At 32.8% G+C, this 23,270-nt stretch overlaps 1 protein-coding gene across 1 annotated transcript in view; it reads right to left on the reverse strand.

The window, feature by feature from the left end:
* Positions 1–25: 25 nt before the first annotated feature.
* The window catches only part of LOC134681356 (E3 ubiquitin-protein ligase TRIM37-like), a 33,889-nt gene continuing 10,644 nt past the window's right edge, over positions 26–23,270 (reverse strand). The window contains exons 10-22 of the mRNA XM_063540948.1: positions 19,592–19,668; positions 18,606–18,836; positions 17,164–17,227; positions 16,050–16,268; positions 15,123–15,235; positions 14,353–14,472; positions 13,181–13,263; positions 12,707–12,946; positions 11,295–11,516; positions 10,823–10,985; positions 7,356–7,438; positions 5,062–5,284; positions 26–4,187 (exon numbers count right to left, since the gene is read on the reverse strand). Of these exons, the coding sequence (XP_063397018.1) occupies positions 4,154–4,187; positions 5,062–5,284; positions 7,356–7,438; positions 10,823–10,985; positions 11,295–11,516; positions 12,707–12,946; positions 13,181–13,263; positions 14,353–14,472; positions 15,123–15,235; positions 16,050–16,268; positions 17,164–17,227; positions 18,606–18,836; positions 19,592–19,668 (1,872 nt within the window). The 3' untranslated portion in view covers positions 26–4,153. The remainder of the gene's footprint in view (positions 4,188–5,061; positions 5,285–7,355; positions 7,439–10,822; positions 10,986–11,294; positions 11,517–12,706; positions 12,947–13,180; positions 13,264–14,352; positions 14,473–15,122; positions 15,236–16,049; positions 16,269–17,163; positions 17,228–18,605; positions 18,837–19,591; positions 19,669–23,270) is intronic.

Here is a 23,270-nt window from a genome sequence, read left to right on the forward strand (position 1 = left end):
TTCTTTCAAAACATAAAAAAACAAAAATATTTATCACATTTTATTCTGAAAAAAAAAATATTACACAATAAACTGATCAATGTTTAAAACATAGCACTAAATGTATGACAAAATACAATACAAAACTTTACCAAAACATATAGCAGCTATCTACATTCAAACTTTCAAAACATAAAATTTATGCACTATCTGTGTAAATTATCATTCACAGCACTCATTCTACACAAAATGGTTGATTATAACATATCATTTTCCATACCTACCAAGCATCAGCTAGAGTCCCATATAAAATGGGGAGGGTAGGAGGAGAGGTCATCGTGAAATCCCTGAAATAATCAGTGCTGAATCCCAAATTCCTCATAAAATAAAGCATTCTTGCCTGGACTTAGAAAAATTAATTGTAAGTGTCTCTCTTTAATTCCAGCAAAAATAAAGATCTTACTTCTGAGGTCCCCACAAAAGTCGTTACACACCTCATTTAAGTCCAAGCTTGTTTTTAGAGTAAATCCACTAATTTCAGAGAGAAACCTTGCAATCCCTGTCAATTAAGACCAGTTGTACACACCTTACCAGGATTGCAATTAACAATAGGTGGTAGGCTAGTGATCACTGAATTAATCTACTTGGACCCCTCTGCCATTATGGACTCTATATATCCCGAGAGTCAAGATCAAAAGATTGAGGTCGATCAAGAAAGACTGGAGAAGATATGGAAAATATCATGTTATAATCTGTATATCACATAGTTTAACACCACCAAAAATAAATATATTTGATCTTATTTTCTTCACCACCAATAATAAATACATTTCTTTTGTTCATCTTATTATTTTACTTACAGCAGATTGCATTGAGTGTGTAGGTAAAGGTAATATCTTTTGGATATCTTGCTTGATAACTGAATTGTGAAGTCATTATTAGGTACAGTATACTACCCTCCTTATGAAGTAGCCTAGTCCTTCAGACAGATATATTGGTTATCTGTCGAACTAGTCTACTAAGGAGGGTAGTATACCTTACCTTATAATGACTTCACGGTTCAGCTAGCAAGCAATCTATCCAAAGATATTAGATTTACTTACACACTCAATACAAACAGCTGTAATTTTTATTTTCTATAAATTATGTATGATTAACACTCCTGACCTCTGTACAATGTACTCTATGGTACCTTCAGGTTTACTAAGACATTAGCTTAACATTCTGTTTCTAGTAACACAACATCACATTTTGTTTTTAAAACAAATACAAAATTACTTACATGGAACTCATTTTACTTAGGGGTCATCCATAATTGTCAACCTTTTTCAACGTGTACAAAACATACACTTTTTCAGACCCCCCACCCTCCCTCAAATAGTGTACATTAACCATTTTCAGATTTCAAGACAAGAAGCAATCATTTTTCATAAAAATAAATATCCTGTCTATCAAAGTTTAGTTTAATTATAAATTTGCATTCAAAAAAAAACTGAAACATATTTGACTGTTTTATAAAGTAAAAAAAAAAAGTTTACGGTAAAATTGTTGATTCTTTAACCCCCACCCCCCACCAGTGTACGTTTTCTACACTTTGGAAAATGGTTGACAATTATGGATGACCCCTTAAAGACAATCTAGCTTAGTACATTTTTTTCTGGTTTTGTAAACATTACAAAAAACACAACACAGTGTTCAAAGGCTTAAAAAGAACAAATTTCTGAAAGGAAGCAAGTAGTTATTTTGAGTGTTTCAGGTAAACCAATGACTTGTAAATATTGGTATTTGCTGTTTTTACAAGAAGCATGCTGCATTTAGCAGAAAAAGCAAAGACTGGTTGGTTTGGAGTCAAAACTTTGCCTCAGTTTGTCTGTCTAGTACATAGCAGGGTTCATATATATATTGCATCGACATGTTTTGATTTTATATATATATATGTAATATGCACTGGACTTAAAACACCATTTCACTGAAGTTCTAATTTCAGCACTGGGTTAATTTTTATTATTAACATGTTGTTTTAGCTGATTTTGTTGGTATTAAGATTAAAAAGTAAATTTTTCAATAAATAACTAATTTCCTTTAAATTTGCATGGAATCCAGGAAAAACAGGTACCCATATAAACAAATGAATCCACAGTATGCATAAATGTTAGATAATAAATATGTGATAACAAAAGTAATGTATATTGTTCATTTTAAACTTTTGATAACCAAAAGTAAAAAATCTTTTTTCTTTTTGGTCAAAACATTATAAATCTGTAAAATGAATATATAATACAAATATGAAAAATCAGTTTATGGTAACTAATGTATATTCTATTCAGCCATTTGTTCAAACCCTGAGAAAAAAATAAAACTGAAAATTAGAAAACCACAAAATATATGAAAACAAGAATGTGTCCAAAGTACATGAATGCCCCACTCGCACTATCATTTTCCATGTTCAATGGACCATGAAATTGGATAAAAAATATAATAAGGCATTAAAATTAGAAAGATAATATCATAAGGTACATGTGTACTAAGTTTCAAGTTGATTGGACATCAACTTCATCAAAAACTACCTTGACCAAAAACTTTAACCTGAAACATGCACTTTCATTTTCTATGTTCAGTGGACCGTGAAATTGGGGTCAAAGGTTTAATTTGGTTTAAAAATTAGAAAGATCATATCATAAGGAACATGTGTACTAAGTTTCAAGTTGATTGGACTTCAACTTCATCAAAAACTACCTTGACCAAAAACTTTAACCTAAAGCGGGACAGACAGACGAACGGACGGACAGACAGACGGACGAACGCACAGACCAGAAAACATAATGCCCCTCTACTATCGTAGGTGGATCGTAGGTGGGGCGTAAAAAGTATTAGCTTTGTAATATATATATATGCGATACTTTAAGAAACCTCTAGAACACCAATGAAACTGTTAGCAGATTACCTGTGTCAGAGTCACAGTAAGTAGCTTTTTGACAAGATATTATACAATGTGTTCAAATAACAAAATAATACAACAGGGTATTCATTGCTTTGTAAGCCTATATTAAAAGTCTCAATCTGTTCCAACACATGGACACTAGAGGATACCATATATCGGATTATTTTCGAGGGGTGTAAATTTTCATTTATTATCGCAGATGGAACAAAATCGCCAAAATAAATTCCGCCAATTCAAATGTGCACATGCAAAGGTATTGATAGAAGTTTTGAATCAGCCAAAATAATAACTGCCAAAGTATTTTCTGTACCTTATTTAATAGAAAATCACAAATTTTTACACCGGGAAAAATAACCCCCCATATGGTACTATATAAAGGTTTAGATAGATTTAAAGAATAGAGAAACACGAGTCAAATAGGTAAAGAATAGAGAAAAATGGAGAGAGTATCATACAAAACTGTATTTTACATTCAAATGTTAAATATGTCTCCTGTTATTAACCTCTAAACTATGCTTTGACTTTACTACAATTTTTCAAGCAGTTAACACGTGGATTGGATCAGACAAATGATAAATTAATTTATTGACAATAACCAGACTGAACCATGGAAATGCCATTCTTGTCTTAAGCTTCTTTTGGCAGATTTTCATTTATTGATTTTTCGTTTTGAAATTTATTATATTCTCTGTTCTTAACACTCACCATAACTAAGAGATAACATATTTTGTCGAAAAAGAAAAAAAATATCCAATTATTTATTTTTTCATTTTCAAAGACAATTATTTCCCTTTATAGCATGCTTAGAATTTCAATATAAGTTTGGCTAAAACAAACTAGCACATTTTTATTTAATCCATAATCATGATCAACCTGACATATACATGTACTACTGAAGATTCATTATAATTTGTTGGATACCAATTTTCGTGGATTTCATGGGTACGGGTGGACCACGAATTTAAAAGTTCAAAGAATAACAAAATTTCTATAAGGTTTTATGCAGATTTTTACAAAACCACAAAATAAATATCCACGAAAAGGCATGTTTTCCTCAATCCACAAAAGTATGTATCCATGAATTTAAATGAATCCACAGTAACATCTATTAATATTTTTATACAAATTTTGTCCAAAGCTAAACACAGAAAATATCCATACTATATCACAATATGCATAATACATCAGCAACAGAGAAAAACTGTCCATAATTCCTCTGGTATATATCTAACATCACACTAAAGCTGAATCATCACCGCTGTCAGGTCTGAAAACAAATTGTACCATATAAGAAACAAGTTTTATTTTCATTAAGGTGGTACCTAACACTACAGGGAGATAACTCTGTAAAGTCAGCTAAACGTTTTAATTACATTGTGTTGTAAAAGGAATATTAAGCTTCTCAATGATCAAAATTGGCGTTTGTCAATTTGCTATATAACCAGAGTATTTTTTCTGACAAAGGGGTTGGTTCAAAATTTTCATTTTATTGTTAAAAGGTCATGGTTAATATTTTGACAAAATTTAATGAAAATTACAAGCCAAATTAATTTTAGTGAAAGTGTTGGGTACCACCTTAAATGAGATTTTAACATTGACAACCTGCAGAAATAAAAGATCTGTTACTGTTAATTCAGAAATTATTGAGTGTTTTTATTATTGCGATTTTGCTCTTTTAGATTAAAAGGCAATTTAAATTTTTGCTATAATGAGAAAAAATCCTGTTTAGTTCATATAAATTATTTTTTTTATTTATTGCAGTTATAGCCCTGTCACATTTTTCGCATTTTTCACAATAATAAAAACATCGCAATAATTTCTGAATTTACAGTATTCAAACCTAGATCACTGAACAAGATTCTTAACTATTCTATACTAACTATAAAATAAACTTCAAATAGAAAATTTGAAAATTCAGTCTTGTTAAATTCACTTATTATAAGGAAACAACCATAATGACTAAATGATTAAAATTTCAACAATGATTTATGTTATTGACCCTGTCGGTTATTTTGCTTTATAACTATAATATTTTTATCTGAGCGTCACTGATGAGTCTTATGGAGAGAAAAAGCATGTCTGGTGAATCAAAATATAAAAATATAAGCCTGATACCTTTGATAACTATTATTTCTACTTACTTAGAATCAGTATTGCCACTGTCAGATTTACTATTGGCACTATTTTCCTCTGCCGAATCAGACCTGTTCTCTGAATTAGACGTAGATTTAGATGAGGATGAAGATGTTACGGTGGATGATGAAGAAGTCAGTGGCATTGTGGAAGATGAGGATGTAGTTACTTCTTTTTTATCTTTATCTGGGTTAGATGTCTTTGATAGAAAACTGTATGACCATGGTAGACCTAAAATTTCAAAATAATTCTGTTTAAACTGGGTGGAAAAATGCATTTACATAAACTTGTAATCTTCCTATTTTACATTCCGTTATGCCAAGATATATAAACTAGAGGCTCTAAAGAGCCTGTGTTGCTCACCTTGGTCTATGTGAATATTAAACAGAGGAAGCAGATGGATTCATGACAAAATTGTGTTTTGGTGATGGTCACATGTTTGTTCATCTTACTTTACTGAACATTCTTGCTGCTTACAATTATCACTATCTATAATGAACTTGGCCCAGTAGTTTCTCTGGAAAATGTTACTGGTAGTAAAAATTTACAAATTTATGAAAAATGATTAAAAATTGACTATAAAGGACAATAACTCCTTAGGGGGTCATCTGACTATTTTGGTCATGTTGACTTATTTGTAAATCTTACTTTGCTGAACATTATTGATGTTTACAGTTTATCTCTATCTATAATAATATTCAAGATAATAACCCAAAAAACAGCAAAATTTCCTTAATATTAACAATTCAGGGGCAGCAACCTAACAACGGGTTGTCCGATTCATCTGAAAATTTCAGGGCAGATAGATCTTGACCTGATAATCAATTTGACCCCATGTCAGATTTGCTCTAAATGCTTTGGTTTTTGAGTTATAAGCCAAAAACTGCATTTTACCCCATGTTCTATTTTTAGTCATGGCCGCCATCTTGGTTGGTTTGGCGGGTCACGCCACACATTTTTCAAACTAGATACACCAAAGATGATTGTGGCCAAGTTAGGATTAATTTGGCCCATCAGTTTCAGAGGTGAAGATTTTTGTAAAAGATATATAAAATTTACGAAAAATGGTTAAAAATTGACTTTAAAGGGCAATAACTCCTAAAGGGGTCAACTGACCATTTTGGTCATGTTGACTTATTTGTAAATCTTACTTTAATGAACATTATTGCTGTTTACAGTTTATCTCTATGTATAATAATATTCAAGATAATAACCAAAAACAGCAAAATTTCCTTAAAATTACCAATTCAGGGGCAGCAACCCAACAATGGGTTGTCTGATTCATCTGAAAATTTTAGAGCAGATAGATCTTGACCTGATAAACAATTTGACCCCATGTCAGATTTGCTCTAAATGCTTTGGTTTTTGAGTTATAAGCCGAAAACTGCATTTTACCCCTATGTTCTATTTTTAGTCATGGCGGCCATCTTGGTTGGTTAAGCGGGTCACGCCACACATTTTTAAAACTAGATACCCCAATGATGATTGTGGCCAAGTTTGGTTTAATTTGGCCCAGTAGTTTCAGAGGAGAAGATTTTTGTAAAAGTTAACGACGACGGACGACGACGACGGACGACGGACGCCAAGTGATGAGAAAAGCTCACTTGGCCCTTCGGGCCAGGTGAGCTAAAAAGAAGATGTGGTATGATTGCCAATGAGACAACTATCCACAAAAGACCAAAATGACACAAACATTAACAACTATAGGTCACTGTACGGCCTTCAACAATGAGCAAAGCCCATACCGCATAGTCAGCTATAAAAGGCCCCGATAAGTTGTCACTGATGGGATCCCCCAGAAATTATGCTACTATGTTTGGAACAAAAGTTATAGAACAACATTATATTATCAAGTAACAATTTCCTCAAAAATACACAACAGATTCCATGGTTCTGGTAGGATAAGATGTTTAGTAAATACCTGAACACTCAATAAACATGTAAAGTTGGACCAAAATAAAAGTGAGCAGAATTAAGGACCATTCTTTAGTTTACAGTATTTAAAAAAAAATACCCTCCTTAAAAATTGTTGATCACACCCCTCTTCCTTTTCTATTAAAAATAATTTTTCATTACAAACTACATGTACTGTGGATTCATTATTATTCATTGGATACGAATTTTCTTGGATTTTGTGAGTACAGTAAAACCACAAAATCAAATGTTCAACGAATATCATCTTTTCAATAGGCTTTGTATACAGAGATTGCCAAAACCACGAAATCCAATATCCACGAATATGCAAGTTTTCAGCAATCCATGAAAATTGATACCCATGAAAATAAATGAATCCACAGTATACCTATTTCTTTAGTTGCACCAGAAGATGTTTTATCACTTGCTTCTTTCTTCTTCTTGTTTCCATTCAAGTCTTCTGTACTTTGACTGAAAAAAAAAAACTATTATATTTTACTTATTTTCAGATAAACATTAATATCTCCTTGTAGAAATTCAGAATTTCTGAGTCTAAATTATTGGTTGTAAAGTTTAAATAAGTGTGTGACCTTGGTCTTGCAGAAAGACCTTCAAAATTAATTTAGGACACACCCTCTGGTGGTGTCAAACAAAAATAATCTAATTTTTGTGACCTTGCAGTGGACCCTCAAAATTAATTCAGGACACACCCTCTGGTGGTGTCAAACGATAATAATCTTATTTTTGTGACCTTGCAGTGGACCCTCAAAATTAATTCAGGACACACCCTCTGGTGGTGTCAAACAAAAATAATCTAATTTTTGTGACCTTGCAGTGGACCCTCAAAATTAATTCAGGACACACCCTCTGGTGGTGTCAAACAAAAATAATCTAATTTTTGTGACCTTGCAGTGGACCCTCAAAATTAATTCAGGACACACCCTCTGGTGGTGTCAAACAAAAATAATCTCATTTTTGTGACCTTGCAGTGGACCCTCAAAATTAATTCAGGACACACCCTCTGGTGGTGTCAAACAAAAATAATCTAATTTTTGTGACCTTGCAGTGGACCCTCAAATTAATTCAGGACACACCCTCTGGTGGTGTCAAACAAAAATAATCTAATTTTTGTGACCTTGCAGTTGACTCTCAAAATTAATTCAGGACACACCCTCTGGTGGTGTCAAACAAAAATAATCTAATTTTTGTGACCTTGCAGTGGACCCTCAAAATTAATTCAGGACACACCCTCTGGTGGTGTCAAACAAAAATAATCTAATTTTTGTGACCTTGCAGTGGACCCTCAAAATTAATTCAGGACACACCCTCTGGTGGTGTCAAACAAAAATACTCTAATTTTTATTACCTTGCAGTGGACCATCAAAATTAATTCAGGACACACCCTCTGGTGGTGTCAAACAAAAATAATCTAATTTTTGGGACCTTGCAGTGGACCCTCAAAATTAATTCAGGACACACCCTCTGGTGGTGTCAACTAAAAATAATCTAATTATTTTGAGACCTTGCAGTGGACCATCAAAATTAATTCAGGACACACCCTCTGGTGGTGTCAAACAAAAATAATCTAATTTTTGTGACCTTGCAGTGGACCCTCAAAATTAATTCAGGACACACCCTCTGGTGGTGTCAAACGATAATAATCTTATTTTTGTGACCTTGCAGTGGACCCTCAAAATTAATTCAGGACACACCCTCTGGTGGTGTCAAACAAAAATAATCTAATTTTTGTGACCTTGCAGTGGACCCTCAAAATTAATTCAGGACACACCCTCTGGTGGTGTCAAACAAAAATAATCTAATTTTTGTGACCTTGCAGTGGACCCTCAAAATTAATTCAGGACACACCCTCTGGTGGTGTCAAACAAAAATAATCTCATTTTTGTGACCTTGCAGTGGACCCTCAAAATTAATTCAGGACACACCCTCTGGTGGTGTCAAACAAAAATAATCTAATTTTTGTGACCTTGCAGTGGACCCTCAAATTAATTCAGGACACACCCTCTGGTGGTGTCAAACAAAAATAATCTAATTTTTGTGACCTTGCAGTTGACTCTCAAAATTAATTCAGGACACACCCTCTGGTGGTGTCAAACAAAAATAATCTAATTTTTGTGACCTTGCAGTGGACCCTCAAAATTAATTCAGGACACACCCTCTGGTGGTGTCAAACAAAAATAATCTAATTTTTGTGACCTTGCAGTGGACCCTCAAAATTAATTCAGGACACACCCTCTGGTGGTGTCAAACAAAAATACTCTAATTTTTATTACCTTGCAGTGGACCATCAAAATTAATTCAGGACACACCCTCTGGTGGTGTCAAACAAAAATAATCTAATTTTTGGGACCTTGCAGTGGACCCTCAAAATTAATTCAGGACACACCCTCTGGTGGTGTCAAACAAAAATAATCTAATTATTTTGAGACCTTGCAGTGGACCATCAAAATTAATTCAGGACACACCCTCTGGTGGTGTCAAACAAAAATAATCTAATTTTTGTGACCTTGCAGTGGACCCTCAAAATTAATTCAGGACACACCCTCTGGTGGTGTCAAACAAAAATAATCTAATTTTTGTGACCTTGCAGTGGACCCTCAAAATTAATTCAGGACACACCCTCTGGTGGTGTCAAACAAAAATAATCTAATTTTTGTGACCTTGCAGTGGACCATCAAAATTAATTCAGGACACACCCTCTGGTGGTGTCAAACAAAAATAATCTAATTTTTGTGACCTTGCAGTGGACCCTCAAAATTAATTCAGGACACACCCTCTGGTGGTGTCAAACAAAAATAATCTAATTTTTGTGACCTTGCAGTGGACCCTCAAAATTAATTCAGGACACACTCTCTGGTGGTGTCAAACAAAAATCATCTAATTTTTGTGACCTTGCAGTGGACCCTCAAAAATAATTCAGGACACACCCTCTGATGGTGTGCTTCAACAAAACAATTTCTACAATTTTGACTTTTCTACATTAGCTAGAGGTATAGGGGGAGGGTTGAGATCTCACAAACATGTTTAACCCCGCCACATGTTTGCGCCTGTCCGAAGTCAGGAGCCTCTGGCTTTTGTTAGTCATGTATTATTTTAATTTTAGTTTCTTGTGTACAATATGGAAGGAGTATGGCGTTCATTATCACTGAACTAGTATATATTTGTTTAGGGGCCAGCTGAAGGGCACCTCAGGGTGCGGGAATTTCTCGCTACATTGAAGACCTGTTGGTGACCTTCTGCTGTTGTTTTTTTCTTTGGTAGGGTTCCCATTCCCCATTTCCATTCTCAATTTTATTAATCAATCAAATATATATTAATCATGGCATTAGAAAGTTATAAGCTAGTAATGACTTGCACAGAGTGATACCTATATCCAAATTTAGGTCAAATGTCATTCTGATTTATGTTCTCTTCAGGTTGAAATTGTTTACAGTTTCATTTTAATATTCCTTAAATTTGATGCAAACTGCCAAAACAGGGAAAAAATTTGTCAGCCTGAAAAAAATATTTCAAGTTTAGGTTAGCAATTTGCAAATCTAAGTTGGTTTCAGGAAATTAACTCCCTTTTTGAAAAATGCAATTCCCTTTCTTTACATAAATCAAGTAGGGTAGTTTTTAAGAAAGAGATATGAACCCTATTTTGACCATTAACACTTTGATCCTATTTTAATATTTTAATATTTTAAATTTGACCAGATTTAATATTCACTATATAAATATATACATATACTAAATATTGATTAAAATGATATCAGACCTAGTTTTGGTGTTACTGACCTAGTTTTGGTGTTACTGACCTAATTTTGGTGTTACTGACCTAGTTTTGGTGTTACTAACCTAGTTTTACTAACAGCGAGTGACACACAGCTATGGAATGGTTGAGATGGTAGATGATCTTGCATGACTTCGAAGGAAGAATCTGACAATGAAACCTCTTCCAAGTCTAACGTACTGGATAAGGAATGCTGCTCCAATGATATGTCTGCTTCAGTCTTATCATCTAAAATGGCAAAATCACAAAATTCAGACAAGGCATGAAACTATATTTGTAAAAAGAATTCTTTAAAATTGCAAAAATAGCATGTTTCCCTTATGAAATTGGATCCACTGAAGTTTATGAATCAACACTAATCTAATCTTACCTAGCCTATCTTAGGATAATATCAAGTGAGTAATCATTTGTAGGCGACCTAACTCTTTGTCGGGGTGTCATACTTAGAAGAGCAGCCACCCCACTGTTATCTATTGAGACTAATCATTTTGACTAGTAGATATGTCCAGTAATCTTGCTGGATTCATATAAATTTACCTGATAATTTAACCGGTGCTTTTTTCTCCTCCTTTTTAGCAGTATTTTCTAGAGAGAGTCTATTCATTGTTGCTGTTATCCTCTTAACCACAGGGAGTCTGTCTTCACACGAGGAGCCCTTGGAGGGTTTGTCTTGGGTTACTCTGGTCAGTTCAGATCTATCACTAGTCAGACCAGAGGAAGAATCTGGAACTGGCAAGGGCATCTTAAACTTTTTATCTACTGTAACAGATGATAAATATAAGTTATTTCCCCTTATGCTAATTACACAAGTATAAGATTTGTGTGTGTATTTGGTTATTTGTCAGTCTCCAGATCATAGTGAATACATTTCTTAAAATAATTAACCAACAACTTAAAATGCTCTATAAATCTACTATTTATTTGTTTTGTTCATGTATTTGCCAAAAACAAAATTGGTTTTTGTTTGTTTTCCAAATATAGAATTATTATTCCATGTGTCTGAGAAAGTGTAATAAATACAGGTTTATTACAGAATTGAGAAAGTGTAATAAATACAGGTTTATTATAGAATTGAGAAAGTGTAATAAATACAGGTTTATTACAGAATTGAGAAAGTAATAAATACAGGTTTATTACAGAATTGAGAAAGTGTAATGAATACAGGCTTATTACAGAATTGAGAAAGTGTAATAAATACAGGTTTATTACAGAATTGAGAAAGTGTAATAAATACAGGTTTGTTACAGAATTTTTTAAAACTCCTGGTTATTGGTTCATAAAGGTGTCAGAAAATGGAAGTGTATATTACACGAAATTTTAGATTTCAAATATGATGTTCAAGTTATTGTTATTTTTCATTGGTTAAATATAATCATGGCCCATAGAATGGGAAAATATCAAGAATTGTCAACCATAAAAGATTACCAATATTTCTCAAAGGACACAGTCTGAATTGAAATAACTTTTAAGGGTTGACAAATTTAGATATGCACCACTTCCTTCAGACAACAATTGTTCTATTATTCATTTATAAAAAAGAAGATGTGGTATGATTGCCAATGAGACAACTATCCACAAAAGACCAAAATGACACAAACATTAACAACTATAGGTCACCATAAGGTCTTCAACAATGAGAAAAGCCCATACCGCATAGTCAGCTATAAAAGGCCCTGATAAGACAATGTAAAACAATTCAAAAGAGAAAACTAACGGCCTTATTTATGTAAAAAAATGAACGAAAAACAAATATGTAACACATTTACAAACGACAATCCACTGAATTACAGGCTCCTGACTTGGGACAGGCATATACATAAATAATGTGGCAGGGTTAAAATACCTATAAACAAACAGATTGTCAATATAGTTTTAAATGTCAGAAGATTATTTTGATGACATAGCTCTACTTGTGCCTCATGTAAAAGGATGCTTAATAAAATACTAACCATTTTTCTCACTTTTGACAAAAGCTCTTGCCTCAGTTTCATTAGTAACGGCTGCATTGGCAGCTGCCAGAGTGGAAGCAGCAAGTTCAGAGAATCTAGCATGAATATGTTCTAATACATTGTCTGTTGATAAAGCTGTCTTCTTCTTTGTCTTGGTTTTATCCTCTTTCCTCTTACGAAGTGCAGCTTGGACTTTCTCAAACCAGTCTGGACTAAGTCCAAATCTGTCACCAGCACCATCTAGTAAAAACAAAACATTCCATACACAATAACACATTTGCTAAACAATATTCATGAAAGCAGTAAATTCTATTTGAATTTTTGTTTTTTTTAGTTTTTCTGTTTAACTGTTTTTGTGGACTTATTGAATAATATCTAGTTTGCTTTTTTTTAGGTGAATAACAGTCTGTATTAGCTACTGTGTATTCATCTATTTTCATGGGTATCAAGAACAATAAATATATTAATATTTACCTCCAAATGCTGCTGACCATGGTCTGGTATCAGATGCCTTTTCTTTAAACAGCTGTCTTATTAAAGCTTCATCATCCTCATTTCTGATAGAAAATAAAATATATTAGACAAGAAGGACAGAACTATTATTTTCAGGAGTCCAGATTGATCCTTTATTTTTCAGGGAGTTCATTGTTTTACAAAGTTTGAATTCAGGAATTAATGATTAATTCTGGAAAAAAATCTTTATTTTCTGAGATTCAGGATTCAGAATTTTTTTCTGGTCAATTCCAGATGACGTCCCTCTCCTACCCCATCTCAAAATGAGATCAAACTGTCAAGTGATTTAATTACAGTCAAACCTGTTTTAAGAGACCACTTCAGGGAGAGCAAAAAAAAGGGGTCTTTTGAGACAGGTGTTTTTTAAATACAGGTTCAATTTATATAAAATGTACTACATAGGGATCTAAAATTGATGGTCTTTTAACACAGGTGTTTGCTTAATACATGTGGTCTTTTAACACAGGTGTTTGCTTAATACATGTGGTCTTTTAACACAGGTGTTTGCTAAATACAGGTGGTCTCTTTAGCAGGTTTGATTGTATAGTATTTTTTTATAACTAGTAAATATAAATGCAAAGAATATTTTTTTTTAAATGTCTTTTTTGTTGAAACACGTGTTTTGTTTTGGTTCAGGTTAACCTTTTCTTGGTAAGTTGATGCAATTTGTGACTTGTCATAGCTCTTGCCTAAAGATTATACGATGAAATCAAGATGTCTTGAAACAAATTTGTAACTTTTCCCCTGAGAAAGATATTCTCCCTAAACATTTTAAAATAAATAAAAGATGCACCAATACTATTCCCAAGTCAGGAGCCTCTGGTATTTGTTAGTCTTGTATTATTTTACCTAATTTTAGTTTCTTGAGTACAATTTGGAAATTGGTATGGCGTTCATTATCACTGAACTAGTATATATTTGTTTATGGGACAGCTGAAGGACGCCTCCGGGTGCGGGAATTTCTCGCTACATTTTAGACCTGTTGGTGACCTTCAGCTGTCATGTTTTTTTCTATGGTCAGGTTGTTGTCTCTATGATACATTCCCCATTTCCATTCTCAATTTTATTAGAAATAAATTTATGGCTGATTCCATGAGATCATATTTTCTCCAGAACCTGAGTTAACTACTTACTTGTTTTCTGCACCGGTAATGTTAGAAATAGATTTATGACTGATTCCATGAGCTCCCCCCATTCTGTCCAAATCATTTTCCTCCCATCTCATATTGATTTCAACATCATTGTCCAAAGACCTAAATTAAATATTTGAAAGAATTGACATCAGACATTATTCTGAAGTTAAGGTGGTACTTAACACTACAGGCAGATAACTCTGTAAAGTCAGCTTAACGTTTTAATTACGTTGTGTTGTGAAAGGAATATTAAGCTTCTCAATGATCAAAACTGGTGTTTGTCAAATTGCTATATAACCTGTGTAATTTTTCTGACAAAACGGTTGGTTCAAAATTTTCAAAATTTTTATATTTTTGTTAAAGGGTCAAAGTAAGTACTATAACAAAATTTTATGAAAATTAAACGAGTCGTATTAATTTAAGTGCAAGTGTTGGGTACCACCTTAAGTATTCTATTATCAATCAAATTAAGGAATTACTTTAAAAACTTTTCATTTTAATAGTTATCTGTTAATAAAAATATTAATTCAAAATATCACATTTTCACTTCATCTTAGTTTTAAACATATCTTTCTATTTTTCCTTATACGTTTTGTTGTTGTAAATTATAAATCTTTTCAATTTTATCAATATCATCTCAACTGATATTTTCTACAAAATCTAGACTGTCATAGGTTTTTATTCTGGTTTCATATAAATATTGAAACTGACATTCTTTCACCATGTTAAGTATTATTAATGCTATTTTTTCTAGAAATGTTAAGACTTACATTGTTTCTTCATCAATATCATTTTCATCATTATTTTCAGCAGGAGCAAGAATTTGTTCTTCAAGTACCATTCGAGTGTTCTCTAATTCATCAATATCTCCTTCACTCAAACCCTGTAGACAATGATAATTATTTACCTTGAAAAAACAGAGGCAAAAGATACAAAAAGGATATTCAATATGAACAAGAATGTGTTCCTAGTACACGGATGCCCCATCCGCACCATCATTTTCTATGTTCAGTGGACTGTGAAAATGGGGTAAAATCTCTTATTTGGCATTGATATAAGAAATATCATATAGGGTACATGTGCACTAAGTTTCAAATTGATTGGACTTCAACTTCATCAAAAACTACCACAACCAAAAACTTTAACATGGAGTGGGACAGACGGACGAACGAATGGACACACAGACGAGAAAATATAATGCCCATAAATGGAGCATGAAAATAATGAAAAAACAAACAAAAGTATACACAACACAACAATTAAAACTTAGGACGAAGCTATATGCGACACCAGTTTTTTTAAATGCTTATATTACACTCTTTTTTTTTTTCTTTTCTTCAAAATACACAATATTTTCAAAACGGAATTTACTTCATTAGAATCAGCTGTAATTTACCTCATTAGAATCTGTTGTATCATTTTCAGAGGTCACATCATCATTGTCCAAATTTTGTATTCTTATCTCTGATCCTGTGCCTGAGTGTAAAGGTTTGGGGTGCAGTAAGGGGTGTTTTATACATTAATTTCTATGTTTTAAGATATATACCTCATTAGAATCAGTTGTATCATTATCAGAAGTCACATCATCATTGTCAGAATGTTCTATTTCTATTTCTGATCCTGTGCCTGAATGAAAAGGTTTGGGGTGCAGTATGGGGTGTTTTATACATTAATTTTTAATGTTTTAAGATATTTACCTCATTAGAATCTGTGGTATCATTATCAGAAGTCACATCATCATTGTCTGAATGTTCTATTTCTATCTCTGATCCTGTGCCTGGATGAAGAGGTTTGGGGTGCAGTATAGGGTGTTTTAAAGCAGGATTATCCCCACCATGGGCCTCTATCAAAGGTAATGGCGACTCTGCAGATGTTCCCCTTTTGGACCTCCTTGACATCTCAATCAATAATAATCTCTATAAATAAATCACACATAATTGTATTGGCAATAAACCGTTCTGAAGCCAGCAATAGATGTTAGTCTATTTTCAGAGAAAATAGTTTTGTCTGCTGCTAATTGGTAGTATCTATTGTCAAATGATAGTGAAACTTTTCCCCTGAAAACAGCTGCAGTTTCAATATAAAAAAAGAAGATGTGGTATGATTGCCAATGAGACAACTGTCTACTAGAGACCAAAATGACAGACATTAACAACTATAGGTCACCGTACGACCTTCAACAATGAGCAAAGCCCATACCGCAAAGTAAGCTATAAAAGGCCCTGATAAGACAATGTAAAACAATTCAAACGAGAATACTAACAGCCTTATTTATATAAAAAAATTAACAAAAAACAAATATGTCAATAACTTATTACCAATACTTTGGATTAATAGTAGATTGAGGAAAAATTGTATATTCCTGGATATCTAATAGATTTTGAGTTTTTTTCTTATTCTCTATACGAGCCTATATAAAATTTGAATATTAAAAATTGTGGTTCACCTATGCCAATGAAATCCAAGACAACAATTGGTATATTAATGAATCAAGAAGACGTTACTAAGTTGAAAAACTTGTCTCTGATCCTTTCGTCATTTTGAACAATAAAATATGTTTAAACTAAACTAATGAATCAACTGTAACATGCTACAATTAATCAAACAGTAGTGATAAGTATATGAAAGTAAATCCTGTTCTTGCAAATGTACTTTTTTGTTTCATAAATTTTATGAGAGTGAACCAACACCTGAAGAACGTGTAGTACAGTTTATTTTGTCAAAATGTCACATTATTTGTGGAGATAGCAACCTGAAATAACACATAGTTTTAATATTCAATGTGAAATTCTAAGAAATAATAATATATACCTCCTGCATATCATTTAACTGTGTCATATACTGGCTCTGGTAAAACTCTAACTGATTTATATACCTGAAATAAAAAGGATAAAATGTAATATCTATCATAAAACATTATTTTAGATAATTGAATTCTGTAAATTCAGAAAAACTTATGCGCATTTATTCTTTAATCATATTTTAAAACATATAAAGGAACATATCATTATTTTATTTATCTTATAGGAATAACATTCTGTTTTATTTCATGTACCTGCAGCATATAAATTTTCATGTTTTTGTTTTGTTTACTTTGTTCACTTTACTGTGGATTCATTTATTTACGTGGGTACCAATTTTCATGGATTCAGGAAAACTTACATGTTTGTTGAACATTTAATTTCGTGGTTCAACTGTTCCCACAAAATCCATGAAAATTGGTATCCAACGAATAATAATGAATCCACTTTATTAAGAAATTGTTTCTGTTATTCATGTCCTTTATTTGATACAATCTATTTCCATTTTATATTAGGGTCTAATTGCTGATGTATGTGAATATCACAAAGTACCGTATAGCGGGGTATTTTCACAGGGTGTAAATTTTCGCTTATTTTCGCGGATAGAACAAAATCGCCAAAATAAATTCCGCCAATTTAAAAGTGTACATGCAAAGGTAATGTTAAAAGTGTTGAATCCGCCAAAATAATAACTGCCAAAATTTTTCGTATACCTTATTCAATGAAAATCGTGAAATTTTACACCCGCGAAAATAACCCGCTATACGGTAATTGTCAGTTAAAAGACATGTCATCTGAGCTGGCTTGTGTTCAATATAGTAGCGGCTACATAGATTTTGACTATTGAACATGTAGCTATAGACAAGTTGCTACATAGGTATTGATAGCAGCTACATAGCCCCTATGTAGCTGCTACGATATTGAACTCGACCCTGGACATGTTTTTTCTCACTCCGAGTCTACCCATCCTTAATCCAACTCCTAAATGGCTCCTGTTCAGCGGTAAAGAAGCAAACAACAATTTCTAACTCTTTTGTCTTACAGGGCCAGGGATTTTATCCACAAACTCCCTCATTCAAGGAGGGGATACTCCCATGTTTATCTTTCTATGTGTTTAGCAAAACAAACTAATTATTTCTTATATACTTACCAATGTTCACTTTTGAAAGCTGCCAGCTCAGAGGTAAAGAAGCAAATACCAATTTTCCCCCCTTTAACTGACAGGGCCACAATCTTCTACAATCGAGGCAAGGATCATACCTAATTCATTATTTTTCAAAGTTCGCAAAATCTTTTGTTCCTTGGTGGTTCTTGAAGAAAATCTGCTGGTCCTCACTATCAAGTCTATTGAAAATACTAAAATTGTGTCAGTCCTATGCAATATTTTGGTGGTTAAATCCTGAGGACTGACACTTTCATAAAAAAAAAACAATCATTTTGTTATATACTTACCAATGTTGATCTCTACATTTTTGATAGAACGTTGGTGGTCTGACTTGGAATCGGAGGATGAGAGTGTCAGTGTCTGTATCAAGGTAACCCTCACTGGCAAGTAGATCTAGACGGAAAAATCGGTTGTAACCCCAGCATTCACCTACTTCAAAATCGGAGGCGAATTCTCTGACTATATTCTTACTGGAATCACGACTAGCTTGATGGACCATTTCTACCCTGTATTCATATCTGTTATAGAAATACAAATCATGTCAATACAGGTTCTACGATTCTAACCAGGGAATATCTACTATCAAACATGAAAAAGTGCAGATTTTTTATTAATGTTATCTTTCTTTTATTTATTAAAATTTGCTTGTTGGTATACATCATTTCTGTAGAAAAACTTATCTTTATCAAATCAAGCCACAAAACAAAAGTCTATTCAAGAATTAAATGCATGGAGGGCATTCAAGGCACTTTCTAAGACCACAACCAAACTAATAATTTGCATTTTACTGATAATTTGTAATTGAATGGATTTTGTAATAACAAAATTTTAACATCACCAATATTTAATTAACTCCAATCCATCACCAATATTTAATTAACTCCAATCCAATACCCAATAAATATTGACACACCCATAAGGGTGCCTCCAATCCCATACCCAATAAATATTGACACACCCATAAGGTGCCTCCAATCCCGTACCCAATAAATATTGACACACCCATAAGGTGCCTCCAATCCCGTACCATAAGCAAAAGGTAAGAAGTTGTGTGTGTTTATAAAAGAATTCTTGTTCCATATCATAGTTATATTTCATGCTATATTTATGTTATAGTTAACTTGAGTTGGTATTTCAAAGACACAGATTAATTTAAGCTATATATAGCTAGTTTCCGAATCCTATTATTATTGTGTATTTTGTGTGATTATATATTTGTATTGATGATGAATAAATATGTTTAAACTAATAGAATTGAGATGAGTTGACTTACTTGGAAGTTTCTGATAATCCAGCAGACAGTTCCAGGAAGACAGAAAGATAATTACCTCTCACTACACCATTACCATCCTAAAGGAAATATAACATATTACAATAATCATTGGATCATAAATAACAACTTTTCAGATCAATAAAGAAGTTATCTGTAAATAGACATAGATAAGATGTCACTTTTAACTGTACAAGTAATAACAAATAATGAACTCACATGAGTATTGAAGAAAGTGTGACATTTGCAGGGGGTCTCATTGGGGGGTTCCGATCCCAGATCCCGCTTACTGTTTTGTCAGATTCCTGTATCCCACTTACTCTATGTACGTAAGCAATTCTCATTTTTTTGTCATTTCCCAGGTCCCGCAAGACCTCATTTCCCTTTTTCACGCCACAATAATCTGACTTTTACGTGTCATGCTTACAAAAAATCGGCAATCCAGTGTCACGCTTAGACCCCAATGAGACCCCTTTTTGCAGTAGGTAAATAAAAACTTGACCAGACAGGAGTTGGTCTATCCACCATGTCCACTGAGTCTTCAAAAACACTAGATAATTAAAGTTGACACAGATTGTTCATTTTTAAGCAGGTGTCGCCTTCTGCCTTATCTTATGGATATTTTGGAATATAACAGTATAATCTCAATGATTCTTGAAGCTCAACATTTCAGTAGTAGTCTGTGAATTACATAGTCAGAAACCTAAATTTTTCTGTTTATGAAAGTAGGGTTCATCTTCATTTGTAAAGCACACTTTATAGAATTCACACACATAACATGTAATATTTAAGTTCGACAAAATGCTGAAAAATCATATTGAAAAGTGTGTTAATCCATACAAATGTTTATATCAATATGGGATGTTTATTTTTTTCATTTATACATAAAAGTGTATTAACTGACAAAGTTTAAAGCTTTTTTGAGACTATGCGTGCCACACCCTATATGGACCATAATTTGGTATTCGGCCTTTGGTTTCTTTTTGTATCCTTTTTTATAAGTTCTAAAATTTTAACTTTTATTTTGTGGGTTGTGTTGGTGTTAGAATAGTATGAATGGAACAATTGAGTTTTTCGAAAAAAAATTAATACATTTTGATTCACCGTTTACGTGACATGAAACCAAACAGGAAACCAATCTTTATTTTCTTTATTTTGCACAATATAATTCAAAAGGCATAAATAAACACCATTACTAGTGTTACTTGCTTCATGTTAATATTTAAAATCTATTTTCAATGTTATATTAAAGTTTTTTTTAAACCTGACAGGAAACCATAAGAAACCGAAATAAAATTGAGAATGGAAATGGGGAATGTGTCAAAGAGACAACAACCCGACCAAAATAAAAAAACACAACAGCAGAAGGTCACCAACAGGTCTTCAATGTAGCGAGAAATTCCCGCACCCGGAGGCGTCCTTCAGCTTGCCCCTAAACAAATATATACTAGTTCAGTGATAATGAACGCCATACTAATTTCCAAATTGTACACAAGAAACTAAAATTTAAATAATACAAGACTAACAAAGGCCAGAGGCTCCTGACTTGGGACAGGCGCAAAAATGCGGCGGGGTTAAACATGTTTGTGAGATCTCAACCCTCCCCCTATACCTCTAACCAGTGTAGAAAAGTAAAAGCATAACAATACGCACATTAAAATTCAGTTCAAGAGAAGTCCGAGTCTGATGTCAGAAGATGTAACCAAAGAAAATAAACAAAATGACAATAATACATAAATAACAACAGACTACTAGCAGTTAACTGACATGCCAGCTCCAGACTTCAATTAAACTGACTGAAAGATTATGATTTCATCATATGAACATCAGGCACAATCCTTCCCGTAAGGGGTTTAGTATCATACCATCATAACATATATGAGAAGAACATAACCCGTGTCATGCCAACAACTGTTTTTAGAATAAATGTGTTTAGTTCCGACGCAAAGACCTTATCAGTGACTCAATATTAACGCCAAAATATGCAATCTTTAATGAAGAAAGCATTTTTTTAGTTTTATTTTATTGCAAAATCTGCTTAAAATAATCTGAACAGTATACTTTTTCTTAAAATCCATCTTAAATGTAACAGTATTATAAAACTCCTAAATATGTGCTTGTTTTGAAAACAATAAGTACAATTTATTCAGAATTTTCCATATTTTTTTCATTGATACAGGATACCATAATCGTTGTATCTTGATGTTTAAGCCAAAAAAATGTATATTTATATTTGGTTTTGATATTCCAGTTATATACAATTTATTCCAAATCATTGGCAATGTAACATTCTTTAAATCCAGTAAAGAAAAAAACTTTTAACTTGGAATTAAAATCTTTAAAATAGGCACAATGTGATTTTATTGTGACCTGTACACTATCTACATGGTTTCCACATTTTAACCTACTTTAGTGGGCTAAAATCAATAAAGTACTTCCTTTCAAGTCATGCATGGTAAAAGTTTACTTCTCCTTTGACAAGTTTATTGCGTTTCTGATAAGTGTTTGCAGAACATGAATAAAAAATATAAAATTAAAAACTGTGACAAAGATTCCAACTTTGTACATTCCAAGTTTAACGGTATATTAACATGTATTTTTTATTAAATTATATTTATTCACCTAAAATATCCAGTAATATTTACTGCAGAAGTTAAATCAATCCAACGAGCATTGGTACAATGATAAGAGACGTAATTTCGATTGATTTTTCCAAGGACTCTTCACGTCATTATCGGGAAACGAAGTGTGTTCTAACGTCTGTCAAATATGAAATCGATTTTGTCAAGTCATAGGGCATTTATTTTCACACAGGATCGTATGTAACATTATGCACATAAGAAAAATAACAGACCACCGGCGCAATCTCTTTGACAATTATATTTTCCTCTTTTAAACAAGACGAAACAAGTCTACAGATTATGTTTGCTAACATCCCTTTGGAAACAAAAACAATGTTTAGACCTAGTATTTCGTACATCCAGCAGTAATGGCGTTGTCACATGTTAGTCACATGTTTCACATTCACGTTTGACCGGAAATGGTTAGAACTTAAGGACAAAAACAATTTTAATAAATATCTGGACTTCTGTTTTGTGTGAAATGTAACGCATAACGACAACGTAATTTTATTACTTAATTATGACGAAGATCAAAACAAGAATGTAAATCATCTCGGATTTACCTGTTTGAACATCTCGCGAGAGTTCATATTTGCATATTGTTTTTAAGAATTCTATTACAACAAAGCAGATTACATCATTTAAAAATTGCGTTATGATATCGGACACAAAAATCACACCACTGTTCTTACATCTGCTACATAAATACTTATAGTTCTCGGCATTTTCTTCTCACTATTCTTATTGGTCGATGTTCTTTGTTATTTGAAAGCAAAAGTTACGAATTTGCCGGTGATGATTATCTATAAATCAGTCAGCGTTATGCTCTTCAGAAGCAAAAAGTAACGTGAGAAACGACACAAAAATACGGTTGTAGAATCTTTGAAATTCGTATATTTTAAATTTTTTTCTAGGGAAGAGTAGCATACACTTGTATGTTGATAAAAATAATGGCATCTTTAGATGTAGTTGCAACTTTTCTTACAGTAATTCACATTTTATCACTTTCTTATAGTTATAGGAAACGGAGCCCAATAGCAAATTATGGTCCATATCTGGCA

The sequence above is a fragment of the Mytilus trossulus genome, chromosome 8 (assembly GCF_036588685.1).
Source record: "Mytilus trossulus isolate FHL-02 chromosome 8, PNRI_Mtr1.1.1.hap1, whole genome shotgun sequence".
In the NCBI taxonomy this organism is placed as follows: Eukaryota; Metazoa; Mollusca; class Bivalvia; order Mytilida; family Mytilidae; genus Mytilus; species Mytilus trossulus.